An 18616-nucleotide genomic window follows, 5' to 3' on the forward strand; every position below is an offset into this window, starting at 1 on the left:
TTCCCATTTTTTTTATACTTTTTTTTTTTTTTTTTTTTTTGCAAATACTATTTTTGGCTGAAGGGATCCGACGCCTCCGAGCGGCCCCCGGCGCCGGTTCCCCGCCGGGCGGCACCCCCGCGCCGGGCGCGCTTCCCCGCTCCTCCCCACCTTGTATGGTGGAGCGGCCGCGGGGCGCAGCCGAGCGCTGCCCCGGGCTCCCCCCGGCCCTCGCCCCCGCCGCTCCCCGCCCGGCCCCGCGTTGGCAGCCGATGTAGGGCACGGCGCGGCGCGCCCGAGCCCCAGCGCCGCCACGGGAGCGGCCCCCGCGGCGCCGTCTATGCCCGCGCCGCCCCGCCGCCCCCCCCATGGTGCGGCCCCGCCGCGGGCCGTCCGAGATCCGCTGGGCAGCAGCGCCGCGGGGAGTCCGGGCTGCTCCGGGGCTGCGATGAGATAGAGCCGGCGGCGGAGCGAGGAGCCCCGCGGAGGAGGGCGGGGGGCGGCGGAGAGCGACGCGACCCCCGGCCGCCCGCGGGTCGTATGTTCAGGTCCAAACGCTCAGGGCTGGTGCGGCGACTTTGGAGGAGCCGCGTCATTCCGGACAGGGACGGCGGAGATGGGAGCGCCAGGAGCGGCCACGACCTCGGAGCCACCGGCAGCTGCAAGATCGCGGAGAAAAGCCCCTCGGCGGAGCTCCGCGCGGTAGCGCGCAGCCTGCTGCTGCGGGAGGCGGAGGAGCGGCGCGGGGCGGCGGGCGAGGCGGCGCCGCGCGGGGACCCCATGGAGCAGCGGCGCGGGGCCCGGCTCCGCACCCCCGGCTCCGCGCCGGAGAGCGACGGCCGGACCGTGACCTGCTGCCTGTTCTCGGAGCGGGAGCCGGGCGGACCGCAGCCTCCCCCCGCCGCCGCCCCCGGCCCCGACGGCGCGGCCGACGGCGGCTCCCCGGAGCGGCGGGGCCGGGAGGCGCGGGCGCGGCTGCTGCTGCTGGAGCAGGAGCTGAAGGCCGTCACCTACTCGCTGCTGAAGCGGCTGAAGGAGCGCTCGCTGGACAGCCTGCTGGAGGCGGTGGAGTCCCGCGGGGGGATGCCCGGCGGCTGCGTCCTGGTGGCCCGCACCGAGGTGCGCCTGGGGGGCCTGGCGGCGCCCCCGCACCTCCTCCTGGGCAAGCTGTTCCGCTGGCCCGACCTGCAGCACCCCGCCGAGCTGAAGCCCCTCTGCGAGTGCCAGAGCTTCGGCGTGGCCGACGGACCCACGGTCTGCTGCAACCCCTACCACTTCAGCCGCCTCTGTGGGCCAGGTGAGCAGCGGCCGCTCGGGTGCCCCCCGCCTCAGCACCCACCGATCGGGGGGTTCGGGGTTTCTGACCCCTCTTTGGCTTTATCCCAACCCTCGTGGGCAGCGGGGATGCGCCCGCTGCGGTACGGGGTCCCCTCCGGGCATCCCCCCTCTCTTGGAACCAGCGGTTCCAGTTGTGCGTAAAAAGCCTTTTCTCATTATTGTCTTTTTTTTTTTTTCCCTTCCCGCGGAGTTTCCCCGCTCTCCGGGAGCCGGAGGGGCGATAATCGGCGGCTCCATCCCGCTGGCGCCAGCCTGGCTCGCTCGTATCGGAGCCGGGCGGTCACCGCCGCCGCTTAAAGCCGCAGGCGCTTCGGGGGGGCTGCGGGGATGTCCCCGCCGCGGGGATCCCCGAGCCCGCGGGCACATCTGGGGCTCCTGCATTTCCTGGGGCTTGCTTGCTTTTTTTTTTTCTTTTTTCTTTTTTTTTTTTTTCTTGAGGCTTTTTTTTTGTTTCTTACAGCCATGCTGGATCGCGTGGCTGTGTCAGCAGGGAATAGTTAAATGGAGCAGGGATGCGTTTGAGTTTGAGGTGCAGGAATTGAAATGATATTTAACAGGCTGTACAAAATTGTAATGAAACTGGACAGCTGGATTCCCATTGCCAGAGGGCAGGGTTAGATGGGATATTGGGGAGAAATTGTTCCCTGTAAGGGTGGGGAGACCCTGGCACAGGGTTCCCCTGGATCCCTGGAATTGTCCAAGGCCAGGCTGGACAGGGCTTGGAGCAACCTGGGATAGTGGAAGGTGTCCCTGCCCATGGCAGGAGATAATTTTGAAGGTCCTTTCAGACCCAAACCATCCTATGATTCTATGCTGACCGTCCCTTTTTTTTTGGCAAGAACTTTGATTTTATAATTTCTTTTGCAATCTGGGCTCCTGCCTCGCTTTGCATCACTTCTTTCAAAGAAACTTCTCTTCTGGGCGTGCTTCTCCCGAAGGTCGCTAGAGGCTGGAGGCAGCTTTTTTATTCCACTTGGAGCTGAGCTGCGTTTTCAGGAACGGGGCATTTATTTTAGAGACGGGAGAAGTTTCCCAGACTCTTTGCTGCAGCCGGGGTGGTTTTCCCAGCGGTGAGAGGCTGGCAGCCCTGTGCTGGGAGTAGTAGAAAGCAGAGCTGTTATCAAGTGGCTCCTTATCACTGTGATAGTGGGTGACTGTGCCAGGACCCCGCCCGCGCCGGCTGGGCGCTGGGAGCTGGAGCCAGGAGAGGCTTTGGTGCCCTTTTCCCCAAGTGATCCCTGCAGGGATCATCCTGCTGCTGTTTCCCACCCAGTTTGCTGTGGGGTGACGTAGCTGAGGGCTGTGCGAGTTCTGGGGTGCTCCCTAGTGACAGCAGGTCTGGTGTGGGGCCAGGTCTGGCTGTTACACCCACATGGGGACATCAGCACCTTTATTTTTATTTTATTTTGGGGTTTGTAAGCACCCTGTGAGGAGGGCACTCTGCTCCCTTAGGGGGAATGGGGAGGCTTTTCTGAGGAGCAATAGAAGAGCCCAGAGCTGTCCCAGGGGGGATGCTGAGGTTGTTTCTGGGGGACTCAGGCAGGCTGAGCTGCAGGTGCTGGCTGGGTGCTCCTGGGTCTGGGTGGGAGCTGAGGAGCACCCCAGTGTTTCCCTGCTCTGGGCTCAGTGGTGAACTTCACTGGACAATTCCTCACTGAAGTCATTCCCTGCTCAGTGCTGATGCCTTGGTGCAGCCCAGCTCCCTGCACACTCAGCTTTGGCAAGTCACAATTCAAAAATCATTACTGTCTTATTGTGGAAGGGGAAGGAAGAGAAAACCCCTCTAATCAAGGACCTTCACCGACCTTCCCCATGGTCCTGGCCCTTCCAGGAGCAGCCAGAGCTGGCTGAATGACCTGATTCAGCAAAGCACCTCTGAGGACTTGCTGAACTTGGAGCACATGACTGCTCAGTCCTGCTTAAAGCCCAGCTCAGGAGCTCTGTGGGATGGATTCAGGGTGAGGAGGATCTGCTCCTGAGCTGCTCTGTGCCTTTTGGGATGGACCAAAGTTACCTGGCTCTGGTGCCAGCCCCGTATGCCAGGAGCATCTTTTCATCACCCAGTCCTGTTCAGTACCTGAGGAGTGTTTGGGGAGCACTTGTTCAGCCCTGTGTGTTGGAGTCACGGATGGAAGGTTGTCTCCCAAGGCAGATGATGGAAATTTGGTTTTTGGGGAGCAGTTTGATGTTTTGTGACTCAATCCCTGGCACAGATATGGGGGCAGGGGGGTGCAGAATTTTCAGTAGCAGAGCCCACTTTAAAATTTCAACATGGAACTCCCATTCTTCAAAAATCAGGTCTCCAGTTGCTTCCCAGTGTTTTGTTGTACATTGGGTGTTGATAACCTTGGAGGAATTCCTACCCCCAAAGAGAAAGGGAGGGGGTTTGTTGATAAACTGAGCACAGCACTAACCTGAAGTTTTGTTTTTGCAGAGTCTCCACCACCTCCCTACTCTCGGCTGTCTCCTAATGATGAGCAAAAGCCACTGGGTACGTGTTTTGTCTCTTTTGATCTCTGGGGAACTCTTTCATGGTGCAGCCCTGGTGCTGGTTCTGAGACAGCCCTTCCTGGCATGTCAGGCAAAAGCCAACAAGTCAGGCTTTTATGGCTGCTCATTATTTCTGAGCAAGCATCAGCTGACAGGTTTTAAGAAGTAAATGGATGCCAGTTTACCCTACCAAATTACTGTGTAGACACATGCATATTTTCCAAAATAATATGAAGCTCTATTTTTAATGAAGGCGTAATGAAAGGTTACCAGACGTCATGTTTTGTCTGTGTGTGTAATCTGCAGGAGTGGGAGCTCCTGGGTGCCATTTCCATAAAGGCCTGGCTCTGCTGCTCCGTGCAGGAACCAGCTATTACCCTTCCTAGGGATGGAAAGTCTTTGAAACTCAGTGCTGTGTCATTTCTGAATGGGGTGTCACCTTTCCCGGGGAATTAAAAAAGGGTTTTCCAAACCGAGATGGTGAGAGCAGCTTTGGGTGTGGAGTGCAGGGTGCTGGAGAGCCTGGCAGCTCTGGATCCAGATGGATCCTGGTCCTGTGTGCTCCCCTGCATCCTCACCATCCTTTCTCAGCCCTGCTTCTTGCTCAATTAAATGGGAAGCAAAGATGTGGGAGCACGGCAGGGAAGGGAGCAATCCCACATCCCACTTGGATTTCTTGCTGGGATTGGTGCAGCTGGGGCTTTACCCCGTGGCCACTGAGGGAGGGGACAAATGGGGTTTGGCAGAGATAGGAGGGGACAGCAGTGCCTGCCTGTCCCACCCAGCCCCGGGGGAAGGCAGGAGCTGCCCCTGCCAAAGGTGAATCCCTGAATCCCTGCCCTGCCAGCCCTGGGAGCTGCTGGCAGCTCAGCCATGTGTGCACAGGGCTGTGACCAGAGCAGCCTGCAAGGCCAAGTTGGCTGCTAGTACCCTTTTTTTTTTTTTTTTTTGTTAGGTGTGGAGGCAAAAAAAAATTAAAAAAAAAAAAAAGGAGTTGTCCCTCCCTGTGCTCCCCCTTCCAAGTTAATTCCCTTTAAAAACTGCTTGTGCTGCAGGGAGAGATGATAGTGGGCGACACGTGACTTTATTAAAACAACAGCCAGGGGTTGAAATTTGCTTCTCTGGCTTGTTTGATTGGAAAAATAATAGTTAATCTGTGAGCAAACAGTTGAGCACTTAATTAGAGGGGTGTAAGCAAGAGAGAATAACAAAGACTCTTAACTTGTTAAAACAAAGTTTCCTTCGCTTCAGCAAAGAGGAAGGAAGGAAGCAAGAATAAACAGCTTCAAGAATTTTAATGGTGATAATTAAGTATAGTAACTCTGACTTGTTTAGAGGCTTAATGTAACTTTATCCAGTAAGCACCAAGTTCCTACTTGTTTGATCAACTTAACTGGAGTTATTTTTGTGGTCGAGGCAATTCAAACTTTGCATTTGCGTGGTGCAGCTACAAAGTTAATCGCTGCTCTCTGCCTCTGTGCAGTTTTTCTCTCGGGGAGGTGGTGGGAAGCTGAGCAGCCACGGGTGCTCACGTAGTGCTGGCAAACAGGACTAAAAGTGCTTTTTTTTTCCCTCCAGATCTATCAGATTCCACGTTGTCTTACACTGAAACAGAGGCTACAAACTCTCCCAACGTCACGCCCGGAGATTTCTCAGGTTGGCAGCTGCTGGTTCTGTGCTGGGGGCTGGTGGTGGGGCAGGACAGCAGGAGGGGATGGGGGTGCTGCTCCTGCCCTTGGTTCGTGTTCTGCCTGTGGAGAGAAGGACAAAAAGAGCAGATTTTCCAGTTGGTTTTTTGAAGAAGTGTGTGCTGTGCTGAGATGCTGTTTGTGGGATGGGCAGGGACGTTTTGGCCACGCTTGTCCCATGTGCAGGGTGAGCCTGGAGCCAGTGGCAGAACTGCAGGATGAGCCTGGAGCCAGTGGCCAGGCTGCAGGACGAGCCTGGAGCCAGTGGCCAGGCTGCAGGACGAGCCTGGAGCCAGTGGCAGAACTGCAGGATGAGCCTGGAGCAGTGACCAGGCTGCAGGACTGTGGGGCTGGGCTCTCTGTGCCCTCCCCATGCCCATGGCAGGACTGTGGGGCTGAGCTCTGTGCCCTCCCCATGCCCATGGCAGGCTGCAGGACTGTGGGGCTGGGCTCTGTGTGCCCTCCCCATGCCCATGGCAGGCTGCAGGACTGTGGGGCTGGGCTCTGTGCCCTCCCCATGCCCATGGCAGGCTGCAGGACTGTGGGGCTGGGCTCTCTGTGCCCTCCCCATGCCCATGGCAGGCTGCAGGACTGTGGGGCTGGGCTCTCTGTGCCCTCCCCATGCCCATGGCAGGCTGCAGGTCCTTGCAGTGCTGCTGCTGCTTTCTGCTGGTTCCTGCTGGCTCTGTTGGGCTGGTGTTACCTGTTGGGCTCTGGCCCCGGGCTGCAATCCCTGCTTTCATGAGCAGGCTCCCAGCTACGGAGCCATTGAAGATCCTGAACAAAGCTTGGCTTAATTAGGTCCTGGTTTTTTGCTCTGCCCCACCCTGCAACCTTTCATTCACTTAATGGGGCTCTGCAAGGCCTGGGGTGGTTTTACCTGACAGCAGAGGTAGAGTTGGGGCTTTCCTGAGCTCTGGCTGCATCATTCCACATCTTTCTCCTTGCTGTCTCATCCCAGGCTGTGTGTGGGACAGGAGGGGCCTGGCTGTAGGACCAGGTTTAATTTCTTTGCCTGGTTTATGGTCTGAGAAGTGGCATGAAGGCAGACAAAGGTGGGGTTTGGTGGAGCCCCACGTGCCTGTTTCAGCAGCTGGGCTGGGGCTGGGACACCTCTGAGCCTCATTGCTGGATTGCTGAGCCATGGATGGAATTTACTGCTCACTGGGGGGATGCTGTGGGTCAGGGGAGGTGGTGGAGGAAACCTTTGGGTCGTGGAGTTTCTCTGTTTTCTTTCCTTGCAAGAGTTCACGGTCAGTTTGGTGACTCTTGGGCATTCCCTGGGTTATTTAGGCTGATCCTAACTCCAGAGGGTGTTCAATCAGCACAGGGTCTGGCTCATGGCACAGTGGCACATTTCCCACTGAGGGTTTTTCCCTCCTTGTCCTCTCAGGTGCCCCTGTGGTGGCCAGCTGGCAGTGCCACAGCTGCCCACAGACTTTTGTTGCCCTGCCAAGTGCCCACAGCAGGGGATCAACTGATAGCAGCACTCAGATCATTCAGCCCTGTGCTCTAATAAATATGAGTTTGCAACTCCTGACAAACATTCCTAGGGCTGGATGCACACCCCTAAAGCTCCCTGTGCCCGTGGCTTTGGCTGTAACTCGATAATTGGCATTAATTACAGCAGCCAAGTTGGAAAAGTGGGGTTCCTGAGGATGTAATGGTCCAGCTTCTCCCATGGCTCAGCCTTTATGGGACATCTGGTGGCTTTGCTGGAAGAGAAGAGAGATTTTAACTTTTCCTTGAACAATGTAATGATAACGTGTGACTGAGGTTGTGCTGAAACCGGATCCCTGCTCCCCCCCCGTGCTCTTTCCAATGCTGTAACTTTTAATAAGAGTCTGGGGCTGGCTGATTTATTTGTCCCCAGTGCTCACGATTGCTGAAAGAGGATAAGAGCCCTGCTGAAGTTTAACCCATACATGTCATCACAGGGAAAAATACAAGGGAAAAACCCACTTAGGCTCCAGTCTACCTGCCACATTTCAGTTTGTTTATTCTCCATTTCAGCTCGTTTAAGAGCTCTGCTTGAAGTGTGGGTCTGTGGGAGTGATCCACAAAGCACATGGTCCTCCCTGTCTCCTCTTGTGTGCCCAGGGAGCTCAGTGTGCATTTAACTCTTCTTCCAAAAATAAGTACATTTTGGATCCAGCATCAAGCCACTGCTATTTATTGGTCCAGCTTTGATCATCAAAAAGGCTTTTCCTAAAAAAACCACAAAATTCAATTTTGTATAACAAAGAGAGCCATTCTTCTCCTGTTGCTCCTTTACTTGATGAACTTTTGAACAGGAGGTTTTAGCATGAAGGCAAAAGATGATCTCTGTCATATGTGTAAATTTAAAAAAAAAAAAACAAAACTCTTTGAAGTAGAACCTTTCATGGCTATTAAAAAGAAGGAAACTCTTCAGTGAAGGAGCAGGCTCACTGAAAAGTTCAGAGGAGCAGTCAGTGCTGACTGGAAGCACAAGTTGTGGACAGTTGGGTGGATGTGAGCTGGATCCAGGGATGGTACCAGAGCCCTCTCCATCTCGTGTTCAGAGCATTTGGGTCTTGGAACAAAGTTGTTTTTCCAAGGATCTGTTTGTCCAGCCACAGCTTTTCCCTTGGAATGGGGATGTTCATGTTTTCCCAGTGATCTGGGATGATCTGGGTTGGTGGAAAAGGCACTTTGGAGATGTCTGACCCTGCAGTTTCCTCCTGCTGGGCTCAAGCAGTGCCACATTCAGGCTCGTGAGAGCACCAAGAGTGGCTCCATCTTTCCATTCATTCCTGCCTGGGGAGCAGAGCTGAGGAAAACCTGCTGTTTGGGGAGTGACATTTTACAGCCAGGTGGTTCCCTGGCCTGGGCTCAGCCTGTGTGTGTCCCCTGGGAGCAGCAGAGCCTCGGCCAGTCCTGGGGAAATACCAGGGAAAGGGCAAAACCCAGCGAGGCAGGAACAAAAGCTCAGCCTCGTGACTCATAATAATTGGTGGAACATTTGTAGTAATTTTTTTTTTTCCCTTCCCCTCAGACTTGGCTGCTCCAGCACATGCCAAGAAGCTGCTGTACCCGTTAGACTGGCCAGGCATGTGGAGGCTGGGATGGGATGGGATGGGATGGGATGGGTGGTGGTGGGGACGTGCTGGAGCAGCTGCCATGGGCTTTGGGATTGTCTGCCTTCCTCTGAATCCCACAGGGCTCCCCTCACCTGTCCTCAAAACCCATGGAATAGCCCATTCCCTGAAAAAACCCCATGATGAGCACTGGCCAAAGTTCTGTCAGTGGTGGCTTTAAATTCTGGAGGGCAGGTAGGAGAACAAAAAGTGGCTTTGCACCTGCAAGTGTCTGTGCTGACCATTCCCAGGAAAGATGCTGGTTTATTATTTCCAAAAATAGTTGTTTTTATTTATTTTTAAACTTTGAAATCGCTTCCCATGTGTTAAAACTCTCCAGGAGTTTCAGCTCTGGTGAAAATGTGCATCCTAAAGAAGAAATGTTGAGTTGGTGGTTTGCTGGGGGAGGGATGAATTCCTGTCCGTGCTCCAAAGCAGCAGGAGGGTGTTTTCCACCTGGAGGTGGAGGCACAGGCATGAGTTTATTCCCAGCAGCTCTGCTCCATGTGGAGGTGAACTCTGCTTGGTGACTGATGGTGGTGGAGGAAAGCTGGGAATTAACAGACTGAACGAGCAGGAGCTTGTTTAGATTATTTCTGATTTTTTTTATTTTTTTTTGTAATGCCTGGGAAGATGGGGAAGTTTTGCAGGGCAGTTGTGGGGCTGGGGGCATTTTACCTCCAAAGGGAGGAAGAATCAGGATTATCCATCCCAGCTGGTGACTCAGCCCTGCTCCAGAAAAGAGCCAGAGGGTTTTTTCTGCTTCCAGCAATATTTAGGATGAACTTAAGGAAGCATATTTTCAAACCCACTGAATGGAGAAAGTGAACGTCTCCCTTCCTCTCCCCCCAGAAATAACAGGCTGCAGGATTTATGCTAACAAGGAAATTTATGAAGATCCTGTGTGTTAGGAGTAGGAAAAAAAAAAAAAAAAGCCCATTAAATCTGTCAGGCGGATGTGTGTGGCAACTGGGCAAACATTGCCCTTTCCGGGCTGGGGGAGAGATTCTGGAATTACCTGTTAATAGAGAAAAAAGGGAATTTTCTCATTATAGGGCAGCACTTTCTTCTGGGGGGGAATGTTGGGTTTTGAGGATAGATTCTGACTTTGTGTCTCACTGCCAGCTCTGGGCTGGGGCTGACCCAGCACCACCCTGGAGCCTTTTCATCCCTTTTCCCCTCCTTCCTGCAGAAACAAATCCTTTAAAAAAAAAAAAAAGACACAACATATCTGTGCATCCAGTTTAATCACAGACAGATGTTTGTTTGGGCCAGTAATGGTTTTGGTTTCTTTTTTTCTTTCCTATTTAACTGTAGGTTTGCTGGCTTGTCTTCCCCTGTGCAGTCTAGAACAATCAGGGTTTGGCTAAAACCTCTCCTGGTCTGAGGAACCAGCCTGTTGCCAAGAGCTACTTCTTTGATGCAAAAAAATACATCCTGGAGGTGCTTTGTCAGATGTTTTTATATTAAACAGCTTTCCTCCATGGTTTCAGTTTGCCAACGGGAAATAAAGTGCATCTATTTTCCAGTGTGCTTCAGAGAGGAATTCTTTGCTGGCTGTGGAGGCTTTTCCCACATGGCCATGGATGTTGGAATCCCCATGGAGAGCTTCAGAGCAGCACCCTGCCCTCCCTGGGGGTTTCTCATGTGCATCAGAGGCAGCTGCTCCAGCTGCAGGGTGAATCATGGATTAATCCCTGAAAGGGAAGGTGGGGAAGCTCTGGGAGCTGATTTCAGTGCTGTCCCTTTCACAGAGCTGCAGGTGTGCTCCTTTATCTTATATTTTATATAAAGATGACTTTTAGGGTGGTGATAAACCCACTGGAGCCTGTGGATTTATGGAGGGCAGGGGGTTTTTCCCACATCCCATTTGTGCTTTCCTTGCTGGGGTGCTCAGGTGGCAGCTCCTGCAGCCCAGCCATTCCTTTGAGCAGGAGGTGAAGGGATCATGGATTCTGTGGCCAGGTGGGCTCTTTGTTTGCTGTCAAATCCTGTGGATAGCAGTGCTTCAGCCTTAAGCAGAGAGCATTCCACCTGGGAAAATCATAAGCAGATGAAGAAGTTCAGCACATTGAGCAAGCAGCAATTTAATTTTTTTTTTAAGTTAGATGACTTGCCAATGGAAGAGAAGCACCCTAGATCAAGGCTGGAGGGAGATATTACCTCTGTGGTTGTTTTTCCATTAAAACCCTGTGGGATAACTCCTGTTGGGCCCCCAGACCAGCAGCTGGAGCTCTGAGCTGTACCTGAGCAGGCTGGGGCTGACCTTGCCTTGGTGGCAGCAGATTTTCACCTGTGACTTCTGTGGCTCCATCCCTGCAGAGCCTGGGGCTCTGGGAGCAGGACTGAGCTCTGTGCAGCTCTAGAACTGTTCCTAAAGCCAGTTAGAGCTGTTTGTGTAAAACACCCCATGGGATATGAGCTTGTGTTCTTGGGATTAGCACAGAGCTCAGCCAGGACAGCGATGTGGGGAGGGAAAATCAATTTTGTGAAGGTTGAGGGACCACTGAGGAATTTGTTGGAGGTGGGCAGAGGTGTTTTTGTGATGTGGGGAGGGAAAATCAATTTTGTGAAGGCTGAGGGACCCCTGAGGAATTTGTTGGAGGTGTTTTTGTGCTGAAGGTGTCCTGAGGAGGGACATCAAGGTTCCTCTGAGGTTTTGAGTCCTGTGCAGCAAGGAGCAGCAGCCTCCAAAAATATTCTGGCAGGAGGGCAGGTGTCTCCTGCTGTGGGAGGTGGAGAATGTCCCTTTGTTGTTATTTCTATAACCATCCAACAGGGCACACTTAGGGAATGAGGACAATCAGAGCTCTCCCTAAAATATCTGGGCAGCTGGAGCTGGTTCAGAAGAAGGAAGGAAAAAATCCAAATTAGTGCCTGGAGTGGCACAGGCTGCACAAGGGGTGGAAGGAGCTTGGTCTCACCAATACTGGGCAGAGATTAAAGCTGTGTTTGTGTGCACACACAGCTCCCAAACTGCACAGCAGAATTTTCCAGGAGGGAACCAGGCAGGATGATGCCCTGAAGTGCAAATTCCACAGTCAGGATTTGGGGAGCATGGAGGCAAGGCACTGAAATTCTCAGTATATTCCAGCAGAAAGTTGCTTTTTCTCCCTCTGTTACCTGGAACTGAGATGGATTTTCACAGCTAGCCTGGATGTTTTCAGCCTAGAAGTTCTTGGAGAAAGTACAACAGCCAGATAAAATGTGTTTTTGTCTGTGGTTCATGGAGTAGTTATGATGTTTGGCCTTGAATCACAGAATAATCACAACCCTCACTTCTCCAAGCACCTAGGCATCACTCTTAGAAGAAGAAACATCAGGAAGTAAGCAAGTTACTTAAAAGTAAATTAGTTTAATCTTTGTAGCCTAAACGTTACATTCTTGCACCCTATTAGGGGTTGGATACGACTTTCTAGGTAGTAAAAGTTGCTTTGATGTAGCTCTGGTTGTGTCCTTTAAGCAGCATGGATCCGATGGACCCGGCTTTGTTTGAACTTTTCCTTTTTCCCTGTGCCTGTGTTTTGCTTTTTAAAGGGATTTGCTGAATAGTGAGCACAGTGTATTTATGACCTTTGAAAACGGTGAATGTTTTGAAGGAGGAATTTTGGCTTCTTACAGGAGACCTGTAGAGAGAGGCTTGTGTTCACAGTCCCAGTAATAGATTTTTTTGTGGCACTTTGATGAGTGAGAGGTGTTTATAGGCTTGATTCATAACTGAGTTACCAAGGTTTTCCACGGAAATAACTTATTAAATGTGTGGCGCTCACCGGGGCGATTGAAGTCTGGAGATTTGCTGTTCATCAAAGGCACCTCCTCTCCCAGCCTCCAAGACCTAACTCAGCATTTTACCTCTGGAGGATGCTCAGACCCAAAAGGGCTGTGTGGTGTGGGAGCTCGAGCTGGCTTTTAGTAAGAAATTTAAAAAAAAACAACAAAAAAAAAAGCAAACTGGAAGGAGGAAAAAAAAAAAAAAAACCCTCAGGAAAACATCCCCCCGTCTCTGGGAGCTGCTGATGGTTAAACCTGCTTTTCTGGAACACTGCTTGTTTGTGTGGATTTTGCTTCTCTGCTCCACAGCTGAAAAGTCCATCCCTTCAGTGCTGCTGAGAGCTTTGAAGTGTCCTGAGCCCCTGGAACCACAGGTTGAGTTTACTGGCAAAGGAGACTCAGCTCTTTGTGGTCCCCAGGGCTGTGGTCCCCAGGGCTGTGGTCCCCAGGGCTGTGGTCCCCAGGGCTGTGGTCCCCAGCTCTGTCCTGTGTCCTGCTGGAGGAGGAGGAGGAGGGACAGTGGCTCCCTGAGCTCCCACCTTGCTCCTGAGGGTTTGGGTTTGGATTCTCCTGTCCCAGCTCTTGCTCTGCCCCTGCTCTGTGCCTTTCACTTGGTTGGGTCATCAAATCCTGGTTTGGCCTTGGACACTTCCAGGGATCCAAGGAGAGCCTCAGCTTCTCTGGGAAACTGTGCCAGGGCCTCCCCACCTTGTCAAAATTCCTTCTCCATCTTTCCTGTAGCCCCAGAAAACTGGTGTTTAGCTAGAAAAAAAGCATCACCCCAGGGGCAGAGGGCTGGGAGAGCAGAGATTGAGGAATCTCCAGCACTGGGGTCTGGGCTTGGGATGCAGAGGACAGCTGGATTCCTGTTTGGGTGGTTTTTTTCCTGTAAGAACAAAAACATTTCACATGGAAATGGCTGTCTTGGCTGACCTCTTGCAGGGCTGCTGATGCTGGCTGGTAATGGCCTTTGCAGCTCCTGGGGCTGGAGCAGGGATCAAACAGCTCTGGCACTGCAGTGCTGGGCTGTGCTGCTGTCCCACCACCCCTCTCCCAGAGAAGCCTCTCCTTCAGTGAGGAGCTCCTTCCTCATTCCAGGCTTTGGATATGGGAAAATCCATGGGGAAAAAACCACCAGCATCAGAGGATAGAAACAGAATTAAACCCAAAGCTCTTCTGCTACCCCAGCATCTCCTTAACCAGCCCTGCTCTCAGGTTTCCCCCTCTTTTTTTTCTCTTTGTATTTCCCTAGTTTTATTCTTTAAATGGATAAGAGTTACCTCTGAAAATCCTCACAAAATCCAACCTGTCCCTGCCTCTCCACAGGGATGCAGTGTCTGGCTGGGATGCTGCTCCCTGCCCTCGGCACTTTGCCTCTCAGGTTATAAAAGCCCATGTATGAAACCTGCCAAAAACTCAAATTCCCAGCAGTGCAAGAGAGAGAGAGGGATGTGTGGAGAGTTTGTTTTGCCCTTCACAGCAGTTCTGTGTTCCTGGGGGATGCAGGAGGTCTTTGCTGAGGATGTCCTGCAGCATCCCCCACCCTCTCCAAGCCCAGTTCCCAGAGCAGAGCTGGACCTGAGCCACCCCTCGGTTCATGGAAGTGCCCTCGTGTCACATTTGCTGTCCCAGCTGGACACTGATGCTCAGCTGGACCCACTGCAGCTTGGCCATGGCCCTGCCTGGGCTGGAAGAGCTGCCCTCCCCTTCCTGTGCCTGTGTTTGGTTTATGGCTCTGGAGATGTTCCTCCTCCTAAGTGCTTGTAGCAGCTGAGAGGGATCAGGCTGCCCGTGGCTCCAGGCTGCAGAAATTGGAGTTTCCAATCTCTTGATGCCAGGCAGGATTTCTCCACAGAAGGGTGAGGGACACAGCAGTGTTGGTTTTATCTGTGTATTCCATGAGCAGCAGCAAAAATGCTGTTTTTCAGCTCTTTCCATTTATTAAGGTCTCATTTGCTGAGATTTTTCCATGAGAAGAGCCAAAGAATGTTAAAGACTTTTTAAGAAAAAAAAGAAGTGCCAACTGCTTTGTGCTTTCACACACAGTGATGCAAAGTCCTGTTGTCTGTTTAATCAGGGATAGAAGGTACCTGCAGAGAGCTGCAGCCCTGGGTGCTGGGTAAGGCTGCCCACAGAAATTGTGGCTGCCCCATCCCTGGAAGTGTTGGGTTGGGTTTGGAGCAGCCTTGGGATGAGCTGAGCTCTCAGCCCCTTCCCACCCAGCCCATTTGGTTCTGTGATAAGGCTGAGCCCTCTCCAGCTTTATCCATCCCACCTGTCTGCAGAGGCTCCTGCAGGGCTGGACGTGCTGTGCAGTGCAGAGCACATCCCTTTTCCTCCCTTTCCTCCCTTTCTCTTCCCCTGCTGCTGCTCCAGAGCCTGTTCCTGCTCCTGGTGCTCACACAAGGCCCCGTTTGTGCGATCCTGCTCTGGAAAAGCCAAGTTTGTCCACGGGGAAGAATGAGGCACTTGATTCATCCCCCCCTGTGTGAGGCTGTGGGGTCTGGGAGCATCCCTGTCCTGCCCAGGGAAGGCAAACACGGGCTGTGGTGGCTGGGAACTCCCATGGTTCTGCTTTCCCTTATTCCTGAATAAATGTTGTTCCTTTGGAAGCATTGCTGCATCTTCCCTTCAGCTCTGTGGCAAGCACAGTTGTGTCCTGATTTTTTTTTTCATTTTTATTTTTAGTATTTGTTGCTCTTTGAATCTTGCAATGAGACCTGTAGGTAAAAATAAATTATAGGTAAATTTTTTTCTATCATTCTTCTTAAAATCCAGAGAAGTCATGATATAACCCAATAGGAGCTCTCACCCTGGGAGTGTTTAAGGCCAGGTTGGAGGGAGCTCTGAGCAAGCTGGGCTGGTGGGAGGTGTCCCTGCCATGGAAGGGGGTGGAACAGGATGATCCTGAAGATCTTTTCCACCCCAAACCATTCCCAGATTCTGTGATCCATCCCCTCACCACGAGCAGAGCTTTGCCAAGTCTCCCAGCAAACAACCAGGGGTGTTTATAAAAAGCTCAGCCCCCAAGTTTAGCTCTGGTTGGGTTTGTGTGGTGCAGCAGCTCGGGGTATCCAGCTGTGGAGGGAAGGAGCAGATGTGAAAATGGGCAGTTGAGTGTCCCAGCCCCAATCCCTCCCTCCCTATAAACTGTGTGTCTGCAGCTGCCACGGCTCTGAGCACAGCAAAACTGAACCCAGCAGGTTTTGATTTTGGCCTGTTCTGGAGAGCTCTTTCTGCTGAGCTTTTATGAAGCCCTGAGAACACAACACCTTTTCCAGAGGGGCTGTGGGTGCCTGGCTGGGTGCAGAGCAGCTCTTGGTGGCAAGGCCAGGCTCAATTTTCCTCAAGTGTCACGGAGTTGCTTTCTGAGATCTGCAAAAAAAAAAACAAAAAAACCAACAGAACACAAAAAAACCCAACAAAACTTTATGAATCGACCAGGAAGCCAGTAAAAATTAGTAGTAACAAGCTCATTTCAATAGGAATGGGTTTGCTGCTCTGCTGGCTGCCAACCATTTATGAGACTGGCCGGGTGCCGGGTCCAGCGCCGCATCCCTCACCCTCCTGCTGCTGGAAATCATTTGTGACTCCAAAAAAATAAATAACACTATTGTGGAGCTGGTTTTATGGCTGGGGCCTGAGCTGGGTGGCAGCTCTGGGGTTGGGAGCCCTGGCTGGGGGCTCTGTGCTCCATCTCAGGTGGGGTTTGCAGGGTGCAGGTGAGGACATGGGGTGGGATTTGCATCCATGGCACCTTGGATCTGTTCCTGGGTTTGGTGCCAGGGTGAGGAGCTGGGTCAGTGTGGCTCTGCCACTTCAGGTAGTGTTGGGTGTTGTGCCAGGAGAGGTTTAGGATGGGTATTTGGGAAAATTTCTTCCCTAGCAGGGCAGTTGTGGAGTGACCATGCCTGGAGGGATTTAAATGCCATGTGGATGTGGCACTTGGGGACAAGGGGAATGGTTGGAGCTGCTGGTCTTGGAGGGTTTTTCCAGCCTCACCCATTCTGGGGTTGTTCCTGGTGGGGATATCCAGCCCCCCAAACCCCAGGGTGGTGTCCCAGTGAGCCAGGTGCTGGCTTGTGTGGAGGACCAGAGCCCAGACCTCCCATTTCTGCTTTAGCTCATATTTAAACACCACAGGGGTTTCCAGCATGGGAATTCACCTGATCTTCCCTTTGCCCTGGGCTGTTCCAGTTCTTGCACCAAGGGATGTGTGTGACTGAGGAGACTTCCACTCCCAGCAGAGCAAGGAAATTCCTGGGAGAGCACAAAGTAAAGATCCTGTGAGTGCAGGGAGCTGCTCTTCCCCCATTGCTGAGTTATTCAAATGGAAGGGAAATGTCAGCAGAATTGTACTAAAAAAAAAAAAGCCACTCACACTTCACAGGTTACAGACTAGGAGCACACTGGGCAGTTTCTTCATCACTGGAACAAGAAAATGGGAGTCATTCTTTATTCCCCAGTAATTACAGGCACATATTTTGAAATATCCGTGTCTTTTCCATGTTGAATGGCCAGGACAGACCTTCAGAGCCGGATTGAATTCAGCTGTGCTTGAAAGGGTCGGTCATTTGAGACTTCCAACATTAAAAGATCTTTGCAAATTAGTTTTGCTCTTGCCATGCTGAATTTGTTTGTGTAGAAAACCTCAGTAGATTTGGTATGTGCCTGTCTTTGAAGGGCTGTGCTTCAAAGGCTGCAGCTCTGGGTGTTTTATGTGCTGAGCTCTGCAGTCCCCCCAGCTCTGCTGCCTCACTGGGAAGTGTCAGCTCATGTTAAACCTGCAGGAAGGAAAAGCTGAGCGTGGCTTTTCAAAGCCTTCAAGGAAACTGGATGCCCAGGGCTTGTTCCTGTAGGAAACGTGTGCTGGAGCTCCATGTGCTGCTGTGTGTCATTGCACAGCCCCAAGGATGGTTCTCTCCATGCCCCTTCTCTGGGGCTGGGAGGAAACCTGGGTGTATTTTAGAATTAGGGATAGTTGGTCCCAGAGAGTTCAGCTGAGATCTTGACAGCAAGAAACCAAACACAAGAGATTCAGTTGGGCTATAGCTGCTATTCAAAAAAAGGTAAACAGCAAAAGTAATATTGTGAAGTTTCCTGATTCCTGGTTTGAAATTTGTTTTTATTTCCAAGGAAATTGAATCTCAGAAGGGAAAATGGGAGAGGCTGTCTCACATCCTGGGCTTTTGCATGTTCAGCTCAGGTCTGTCACCAAACAGGTTTGGTTGGAGTGGGGCAGGATCCCTTTCCCCTCCAGCCTGGTGTGTCCATGCACATCCCAGCAGGCTGCACTTAGGGACTGATGGCTTTAAAACACAGAAACAGCCATCAAATAAACAAAAAGTGCTATGGAAGGGCTGCAGGGCTGTCACCTCCCAGAGCCCACCCAAAGCTGGGGAAGGTTTTTGTGCATTGTCCACTTGAGCTGTTCATTCTGGGGTGGGAGTGCTGGGCTGCCTGATGTGCCAGAGGGAAGGAGCTGCCCTGGCTGGCTGTGTGCAATGGGATCAATGCAGGTTTAAATGAGGACAGAGCAAGCAGCACCAGAGCATTGCTGGGAGCCAGCAGATAATCCCAGCTCAGCCTGGGGCTGCAGCACAGAGAGCGCTCGCTCCTCTCCTCTTCCCCCTTTTCTCCCTCTCATTGAGATTTCGACACAATATTATTTTAATCCCCATCCTCTCACCCCTCCTCCTCCCCCTGCCCTTCCCTGCAGGCTCTCTCCCCCCATGCAGGCTCTCTCAATGAGAACCAGCTGCCTTCCAGAGCTGCTTCCCCTCGGAGCGGGGCCGCACCAGGGCCGAGTTGGCACCGTGTGGGTCGTGCCTGCCTGGCTCTCCCCCAGCCTCCAGAACGCTTTTCCTGCTGGCTCTGTCCTCTCTGAATGGTGTTTGTGCTCCTGGGATTTGGGGCTGGCTTTGGAGCCATCCCACCTTGGAGCATGGCTGGTGTGGCCGTGGGTTTGGGCACAGCTAGATTTGGGATGTGCCCCTGGCTCCCCAGCTCCCAGCACCTCCAGCCATCACAGCACCAGTGAGAGGATGTTAAAACATGGTTCTGGTTGGTTCCCCAGCTCCCAGCACCTCCAACCATCACAGCACAAGTGAGAGGATGTTAAAACATGGCTCTGGTTGATTGGCTCCCCAGCTCCCAGCAGCTCCAGCCCTCACAGCACCAGTGAGAGGATGTTAAAACATGGCTCTGTTTGGCTCCCCAGCTCCCAGCACCTCCAGCCATCACAGCACCAGT

At 52.6% G+C, this 18616-nt stretch overlaps 1 protein-coding gene across 1 annotated transcript in view; it reads left to right on the forward strand.

Moving 5' to 3' along the window:
• Positions 1-378: 378 nt before the first annotated feature.
• The window catches only part of SMAD6 (SMAD family member 6), a 38024-nt gene continuing 19786 nt past the window's right edge, over positions 379-18616 (forward strand). The window contains exons 1-4 of the mRNA XM_033071161.1: positions 379-603; positions 733-1276; positions 3752-3808; positions 5386-5463. Of these exons, the coding sequence (XP_032927052.1) occupies positions 520-603; positions 733-1276; positions 3752-3808; positions 5386-5463 (763 nt within the window). The 5' untranslated portion in view covers positions 379-519. The remainder of the gene's footprint in view (positions 604-732; positions 1277-3751; positions 3809-5385; positions 5464-18616) is intronic.

This window comes from Catharus ustulatus, chromosome 12, assembly GCF_009819885.2.
Source record: "Catharus ustulatus isolate bCatUst1 chromosome 12, bCatUst1.pri.v2, whole genome shotgun sequence".
NCBI classification, from domain to species: domain Eukaryota; kingdom Metazoa; phylum Chordata; class Aves; order Passeriformes; family Turdidae; genus Catharus; species Catharus ustulatus.